The following is a 7,984-nucleotide window of genomic DNA, read 5'->3' as shown; positions in this document are numbered from 1 at the left end:
CAACGACAAAGAATTTGCAGATTTAATCAGCTATCACGGCACCATATATACATCAAGACGGTATCTGCTGCAGTCCAATGAGAAGACCGTCAATAAAATTGATTAGAAGGGCATCTTCTAAATCCGGCCCATCACATATCAGTACCATGCTAGAGAGGAACGTTTTGAATAAAATCAAGATGCGTGGGCTCACCATCCAAATCCAATATATGGCGTCCCTCCAGACGGTGGCCAAATCCAGCCCCCTGAGTCGCCGTCACGCTACGAAGAAGTGGAACCTGAAGCAATGGACGGAAGACTCAGAGCTGCGTGTGGCCGGCTGGTTCAGGGGACGCGGCGGGCGCGGGTGTAGGGCCGTGCGCGGGCGCGGCGGCAAGGCTGGTGTCGGGGCAGGTTCCATCTCCTGGACTCTGGGGATCTCGCGGGATGGATGCCACACTATGAGCGGCAACAATCGCGATGGCGATCGTGCAGGGAGGCGACGATGTGGTGCAGTGCGGCGAGGTCGCCGTGCAGGCAGGGGGACGTTGGTGGTGGGCGGCGTCTCGCACCAGGCCGCCGTCGTGCCAGACGGTGAGGTCGAGGTCGTGGAGTTTTTTTTGGAACTGGGAGGTCCTGGAGTTGCCTTAGTTTGCCACCAGATTTCCGTGATTGCAGGGGACGTGGGAATGGTAGTTCCAGTATTACATCTTAGGTGAAGCATGGTCAGTCATTGAAAATTGTTAAGTGTACCCCATAAAAATATTAGATCAATGGTGGCTGTTAGATTGAGAAGTGTGGGTCTAATCGTGTGGTGTTGATTGGTTCGTGTGGATTGTGGGACTAATTGCAAAGTGCATTTAAAAAAGTTTTTGTTTGATTGTTTAATAGCAGTGTAGATGGATTGGAGGGAGTACTACATCTTTTGCAATGCATAATAATTCTCATTTTTGCCCTTGCTGATTATTCCATTGAGGTTTCTTTTTGTTATTAAAAATTTAAATGGCATCCCTGGTTTCACGGGAACAAAATATTGGTGTATCACCTCAGAAATGGCCAAAGGAGGCCATATCACAACAATGTGTTCTCTCCTTCCCCAAATAAGTGTCGTTGTTTTAGTTTAAATTGTGACTTTTAAACTAAAATGACTATACTTATTTTGGGACGGAGGGAGTACATATTTAAATACCACATTCCTACAACGCAAAATAATAATAGTAATAATAAAATAGTGTATGTAGAAATACATGTATAACAAGTTCGTGAACATTCTCGTAACCATATATTTTCACACTACAAAAAGAAAAAGAAATACGTGCATGAAAATGAGCCATATTTTATGGGCCAGGATTTCGTTTTCTTTGTGTAGCTCACAAATCATAACGTTTTCGAACGAAAATTTACAGATCCGTCATGAACATGTATAAGCTTTCGTGTTTTTTTTAATAGAGACTTGTATTAATTAAAAGAGGAAATATTATTTTTGAAATATTTTTCGAATTTTTAAATAAAAGGGCTCCCTGGAGCCCAGCCCCGCGCTATAACTTGGCACTCCGGGTGCGCTAGGGTTCATCAGGTCAAAAAAGAAAAAGAAAAGCAAAGTGTACTAGGGTTCGTTGCTGACCACTCATCGATCGTTCCCGGAGCCGGCGGCGACCGCGATGCCCGGGAAGAAGAACGCGGAGCCGGCGCCCGCCGCCGTCCCGCCCCAGCCCGCGCCGATGCCGGTAAGCCGTCGACCTCCCTCCCCGGCCGGCGGCCCGCCCTCCTCGAAACCTCGCCGTCCCCCGTGCGCGTGCCCTCTTGTTTTATGCTCGCGGCTCCGCGGAGCAGCCGGCCGATTTCGCTCAAGAGAACTCTGATCTTTTAGCAGAAATTAATAATTTTTTTGTCTGTGATTGAGAGGAATTAAGTAGTGCTAGTATCTTTGTATGTCTCTGATGATCGTATCTAGGTGAACTGAAGAACTCATGAGGCGCGCGATTGCTGATGAACTGACGAATCTTGGGAGTAATCTTGTGGAGATCTTGTGCAGCCTGTGAAGGTGTTCAGGTTGAACGATGGCGGCGGGTGGGACGACTACGGCGCCGGCCGTGTCACCATCGACCACCTCGAGGTATGGCATATGCTGTTCACTAGAGATTCGCAGTGCTTTCGTCCAACACAACATAAGATGTTGTTACAACCGATATGTGACGACAGAGCGAGTAGCAGAACAGATTACATCGCACATTGGGGGTTCCGCTGATTTAGGTTGTCACTCATGGCCTTCTTCGTCCCCGTATGTTTGTTGTCGCAGGGATCGACATCGGAGAAGGAGATCGTTCTGGCTGTCATAGACGTGGAGAACAAGGAGACGATGCTTTTGCATCTCATCACCCCGGATGACATTTACAGGAGGCGCCAAGGTGAAGAAGCCCCTCTCTTGCTTCCCCTGCTTTCCCCTCTCTCAATTTCTGTTCTTTCAACATTCAAATCTAAGACGAAAAGTCATCGCAGAAAAGATGGAAGCTTTAAGTTAATCTGTTTTGAATGGTGCCGTCTTTATTTTGTTTGTTCCCCTCTGTTCAATGGCACCATGATTATGCCATCTTCAATCTCTCTCGCAGGGACGTTCATCTCGTGGTTCGATCCCGAGACCGGCTTGTCCATCTCCTTGAGCTTCCTAGACGCGGCGGCGTGCTCCGATGTGTGGTATGTTACCATCACAATGAAAATGATATTGCGAATGTTGTTTCATTATGCTTTAAGCATGATGGTGATGCTAATGTATGGTATCTTGCAGGGACACGATCTGCCAAGTGCAGAGAAAACTGAGGCCTGATGGTTGGTAGACGGCAGTGGTGAGGTGAACCATACAATCAAACCCCTTTGATGTTTCTTTCACCCCAAAGATAAGAATGCTCAGCATAGATTTTTTACATTGTTTTGTGCAGCTCCTCAAGAACAGTTTACCCTATGAAGTGAAGCTGATGAGTTAGGAAGTTTACCAATGAATAACCTCTGTTGTTTTCTTCAGGATTTATTGAATTAGGATGCCCTTTTTCGCAGCGCCATGTGCAGAGTACACACCATTAATTTTATGTAATAAAAATCACCTCTGTTGTGATTATTATTTTTGAGCTGCATCAACATTGCTCTGTATTTAACATAGGTGGCAATAACATGCTACAACATTAGACCAGGTCAGGTGTGACTGCTTAGTGCAGATTCATGTTCATATATACACTGCCACACATGTCTTACACACAAGGGAGAAAATTGTCCCATGACGGCTACTTCTACGGAAACATCCTGAACCGGGCTATCTCCGGATCCGTTTCGAGGCGGTCTTGGCTAGAGCATTGTAGATATCGCGCTTCCTCTTTGCGTTTTCGTCGGTCTTGCCAGGGGCCGCGGCTGTGTTGGCCTGTCGCTCCAACGCTTCCCTCACAAAGAACTTCAGCCTCCAGAGGGTCGTCTCGCTCTGCATCCGCCCGCGCAGGAAGCATGGTTTAACATTTTATAAACAGTGTGGCGCATGGAGCGCGGTTAGGGTTTAGAATAAAGGAGCTTTACCTGAGCATCCATGTCAAGGTCCACTTCCTCTGCTGTAGTTTGGAAGTCAGGATTGTCTTGTGCGACCAGCTCCAGCGCCTTGCTAAGATCTTCCGGTGTCAGGTGGCAAAGACCTGCACCGAGTTTTCTCTTCTCGTCTGTGGTCATTTTCCTACAAGATAAAAAATATTGTAACGTTTTTAGGCTTGGCACCCCTATAAGTCTGTAGCAAACAGCAAAAGGCATGAGATAAACGTCTTTAAGACGTACCTGCATCTCTGAACCACCATGTTCCGGAGCATCTCTAGCTGCTTATTAATCTCATTCAGCTGGAACACGAGAAATAAAAGGTACTGAATATCTATAACAAAACAAAACAAGGGAACACAGTAGGGGTTGCAGTGAATATGCAAGGCATATATTTGACAAGGATGCAGAAGCATGTTCAGGCTGGCCAAGAAAGGATTTCACATCGATACATCAATAGACAAAAAGCTAAATGATAACAGCCATTTTTTCTAAACATGAGTCAAAGTCAGTATATGTGCTAAAATCAATACCGACACAAGAATAAAAAGAATAACAGTCCAGAGGGCCGACCTCATCATCAGTATCTTTTGCTAATTTTGCAATAGCATCTTCCGGAGAAGTGTCTGTGGTTGGAGCATCGTTTGGTTCCACCTGTTGTTTCCTTTCCTAAAACAATAGGATCCAACTTATTGTTGTCAAATGCTAAATAACACATATCCATATCAAAACAAAAACGGTAACATATGAGACTACAAATATCAACCTCATTCTCAACTTTAGGGAGAAGCTGGAGCCATTTCTCCTCAAATTTCTCGAGTAATAACTTGGCCATTATGTGAACATCGTGATGTTCATCATTGTATGTCATTGCATTGGTAAAAATTAATCTAACATCAGAATATATTTCTCGAACACTTCTATACTTGGTACCATCCTTCGCTTCCATTTTGTTTTGGATGGTCGAGAAATCCATAGGTTTTGTTATAATCTGCAAAATGTAGAAACCAAAGATATGAGTCACTACAAACAAGCTTCAGGTAAAGAAACCAACGAAGCAACTCCATCTTACTGATATACTAAATATAGAAAAACATATTCGCTATCAACTCAAGGGATACATCAATATGAAGTACACTATAGAAGGTAAATAATAAGTGGCAAAGCCAATTACAGCTGTAAGATAAACAGAAAACCTAATATGTCAGGTTTTCCTTCTATAGATTAGGGATGATTACAATCTTAGAGTTCCAAGCAATGGTTTTCAGTTTCATGTACATGGAAGAGGGCAAACAATAGTTACAAAACCAATTAACAGCTAATAAGATACCCAGCCATGTTTTCCATACATAGATAAGGGAGGATTTAACAGTTTTTCCCTTGACATTGAAAATCTTCTCAGGAAGTGCAATAGCATGTGAACTGAAAGCAGAATGGAGACCAGAAAAAAAAAATCCTGCAGCGAATCACGAGTAACGTGCTATGCAATCAAAGTCAGCTTGTGTTTTTAAGATCCTGATGGCTTGCCAACATTAGGTCATGCAAACTATAAACAGTACTATCAGAACTAATTCACATTAAGTTACCAAAATGTATCACTTATAGTCAAAATTTCTTTTCATTAGGAACAGAACTCTAGCAAAATACAGGACAAACTGTACTGGCAGTATCACCTTGTGATAGTCATCAAGTTGTAGGCCTACAACATCTACCGGTTGCAGAAATGGCGCTGACCATTCATGAGACGTGATCTGGAAGAAAATGAAAATAGAAAAGAGGATCAAGTGCCAAACTTTGCAAAAATCAACAGAAAGCTTTTCATAGGGCAAAGAGATCGCATATTTGAGTTTTTAGCTGCAGTAGCTCAATCGAACTTGGAAGGTGCATAAAGAACGATAAATTTTGTACTGGGTATTACACCATAGAAAACTAGATTAATAAAAAGGATTTTCCACATATAGTGGTTGAATCAATCCCAAAAGTATATCCAATTTAAAAAAAATGCATTGTAAGTTCACTTGCAAGGCTTTTTAGTTAGGTTCAGATGATTGCATTCAGCAAGAGCTGCAGACCATATATTTTAGGCTTATTTCATTCACTGCGCCAGAAGACCACATGTGAAAAATGGTCTACCAATGAACACAGCCAAAAAGAACCAGATTGATGTTCATGGAAGCATACATAAATTTGGGAGCTGTTTGAAACTTGTAGCAGAAATCTTGATTCCATTCTAAATCTATCTTGCTGGAAAGAACAGGAGCAGTATGTGCAGGCAATCACTACAAGCAATGGAAAAAGTCTAGGTTGCCACATTAGTCAATATCGATCACGATCAGGTCGGAAAGCCTTCTAATGTTCTAAATTGACTCGCGAATTACAAAGCTGGCACCAGTCCGACTTTCTAAAACACACTCTAGGATGCAAGAATATAGCATAAGTAGCCAGCAAACACAATGAACCATGGGATAAACCACAGCTGAAGAAAGATCATCACCTGGCGAATGATACCGGTAAGCTGCCGCATGAGGTCGGGCATCCCTTTGCAGTTGCTGTCCCTTGCACCATTCGCCGCATACCTGCTGCTACCACTGGCCCTGCGCCCTCCGCTGCCATGCTTCTTGCCGTCGTAGAACCCTACCACCTCGTTCACCCTCCTCTCCAGCTGCAACACACACCAGTTCAAGTCTGAGACAACTTTGCCCTAATTCTTGGAGGGAAAGAACACAGTATCGCAACAGGAGACCGCTAGACCTGACACCTAATCATGCAATAGCCAAAATCCCCGAAAATGGCGCACTCTTGAGAATCAAGCTGCTCTGGCAGCAGAGCCCTTCATGGAAATCACTACTGAGGCGAGACGGAAACTGATACCAAGGCTAGGAGGGGGCGGGGTTACCACGTCGGTCTTGGAGGCGAGGTCGTCGACCTGGCACCGGAACGAGTCCACCTCCGACACCGCGGGGTGCTCCGCGGTGGCGGCCGCCGCCTGTTGCGCGCCGTCCTCCGGCACCATCTATGGTTCGTCTCCGCCGGCTGTGTGCGAGTAGCGAGCGACACTGCGGCTGTAGTCGCGGGGGCTAATTGATAAAATGTCCCATGTTTGCTCTGCCCCAGCCAAACTGCCCAATCTTTATCTGCAATTGATCAAATATCCAAATTTAGCGCTTTGCCAATTGATAAATGCCACGCGGACAACTGACCATGATTCTTTGCTAGATGACATAAATGAGAGGGTGGAAAGACCAGAATATATTCCCTATAAAAAATAACAAAATAATTTTGCCATTAAAAAAAACAGAGTTGCTAAATCTCAGTCGACTTAGATATAAAACTTGGTTATGTCTCAGTCGATGCTATATTCATCAGATCTTGCGTAGAGATTTGTGCAAAATTTTCTTTTTAGTTTTTTCTTTCTTATGTGTTCTGTCACTTGATTGAGACTTGGTTAAATCTTAATCGACTGAGATCTAGCCGCACCCTTAAAAGAAATTCAGGCCAAAACTTAACCATCCAGAAAAATCTGGAAAAAAAAGAAATACCGCACAAAAGCCTCATCCATGTCCTGTGACGGTTTTGCTAAATAATAATAAAAAAAATCTTCATCGTCCGAGATCCATTCCCCGTGCTAGTGTTCATACCAAGTCCAAATCGAGGAACTGGCCAGATGCAGGGATAGTCACGCTTGAGAGAAAGGCGAAAAGAAGCTGACCTGAGAGGAACCTCTCTCCCTCCCTCGAATGGGGCCGCTGCTGGCGGTCGTCGCCTTCACGGACGGGGGCGAGCTGGGGTGGAGCGGCCGGCGGCGCGGCGAGGAGAAGGCGGGGCCGCGCGGAAGAGAGGGCGGGAAGGGAGAGGCTCGCCACGGCGGAGGACCTGGGGGGCGGGGTGTGAGCGCGTAGCTCCGGCGGCGGGGGAGCTGTCGAGCGGGCGGAGGAGGCTGGGCGGCCGCCGGTCGTGCTGGAGGAACAGAACAGATACGGGTCCTGTAAAAAAAAACAGATAAGGGTGGGCTCTTGGGCGACGTGGCGGGCTTTCTACTGGACTAACGACGGGCCGGTCGCACTCGAGGTTAGCCGGCCCGATTTCCCAGCCCATCGAGGCTAAATATTCTCTCAGAAAAATGTGAGTAAACTATCTGGCAAACGAGCCATTATCAGCGAGATCAAGTGCAAGCGTCTTTGTTTGATTGTATAATTTTTCTTCTGAAGGTCATGCTATTAATATCGAAGCACATAGTCTAGCCAGGTTTTCTCTTTCATTAAGTCTAAGACGTCACGTTTGGTTCGGCTAATTCCAAGATCCGAACTCTATCCCACACTATGTGGTGTTTGATGAATAAAACTTAGTTTTACCTCCCCCACCCCAAAAAAAACTAGGAAATGCGCAGCGAGCAAACTGCATATGGACCAGCCCAAGTAGCTAGGATAGTTTTTTTTTCTAT

At 45.1% G+C, this 7,984-nt stretch overlaps 2 protein-coding genes across 3 annotated transcripts; one reads left to right on the top strand and one right to left on the bottom strand.

Moving 5' to 3' along the window:
* Positions 1-1,567: 1,567 nt before the first annotated feature.
* Positions 1,568-3,094, top strand: LOC119330373 (serine/threonine-protein phosphatase 4 regulatory subunit 3B-like). 2 transcript variants are annotated; one of them, XM_037603480.1, is made up of 6 exons: positions 1,568-1,706; positions 2,015-2,095; positions 2,279-2,387; positions 2,589-2,673; positions 2,765-2,822; positions 2,916-3,094. In XM_037603480.1, the coding sequence occupies exons 1-5, from the start codon at positions 1,641-1,643 to the stop codon at positions 2,811-2,813; spliced, it is 390 nt and encodes a 129-aa protein (XP_037459377.1). In that variant the 5' UTR covers positions 1,568-1,640; the 3' UTR covers positions 2,814-2,822; positions 2,916-3,094. The 2 variants fall into 2 exon arrangements, with proteins under 2 accessions (XP_037459377.1, XP_037459376.1); XM_037603479.1 differs by having other exon boundaries at positions 2,765-2,827.
* Positions 3,095-3,103: 9 nt separating this feature from the next.
* Positions 3,104-7,521, bottom strand: LOC119330371 (transcription factor GTE1-like). Its single transcript, XM_037603478.1, has 9 exons — positions 7,253-7,521; positions 6,440-6,677; positions 6,038-6,205; positions 5,217-5,294; positions 4,310-4,534; positions 4,117-4,212; positions 3,787-3,845; positions 3,538-3,688; positions 3,104-3,445 (listed from the first exon to the last, which is right to left on the bottom strand). The coding sequence occupies exons 2-9, from the start codon at positions 6,554-6,556 to the stop codon at positions 3,284-3,286; spliced, it is 1,056 nt and encodes a 351-aa protein (XP_037459375.1). The 5' UTR covers positions 6,557-6,677; positions 7,253-7,521; the 3' UTR covers positions 3,104-3,283.
* Between the last annotated feature and the right edge of the window lie 463 nt (positions 7,522-7,984).

This window comes from Triticum dicoccoides, chromosome 7A (assembly GCF_002162155.2).
Source record: "Triticum dicoccoides isolate Atlit2015 ecotype Zavitan chromosome 7A, WEW_v2.0, whole genome shotgun sequence".
Classification (NCBI taxonomy): domain Eukaryota; kingdom Viridiplantae; phylum Streptophyta; class Magnoliopsida; order Poales; family Poaceae; genus Triticum; species Triticum dicoccoides.
Note: the sequence above shows the minus strand (reverse complement) of the source record. Positions and strands in the feature narration are given on the sequence as shown.

Coding starts and splice junctions, on each gene's coding strand:
- LOC119330373 (XM_037603480.1), top strand. CDS start 1,641: ATGCCCGGGAAGAAGAACGCGGAGCCGGCGCCCGCCGCCGTCCCGCCC. Junction 2,096..2,278: donor TCACCATCGACCACCTCGAG/GTATGGCATATG, acceptor TTGTTGTCGCAG/GGATCGACATCGGAGAAGGA. Junction 2,674..2,764: donor GCGGCGTGCTCCGATGTGTG/GTATGTTACCAT, acceptor GGTATCTTGCAG/GGACACGATCTGCCAAGTGC.
- LOC119330371 (XM_037603478.1), bottom strand. CDS start 6,556: ATGGTGCCGGAGGACGGCGCGCAACAGGCGGCGGCCGCCACCGCGGAG. Junction 3,846..4,116: donor CAAAAGATACTGATGATGAG/GTCGGCCCTCTG, acceptor CTCGTGTTCCAG/CTGAATGAGATTAATAAGCA. Junction 3,689..3,786: donor ATGGTGGTTCAGAGATGCAG/GTACGTCTTAAA, acceptor TTTATCTTGTAG/GAAAATGACCACAGACGAGA.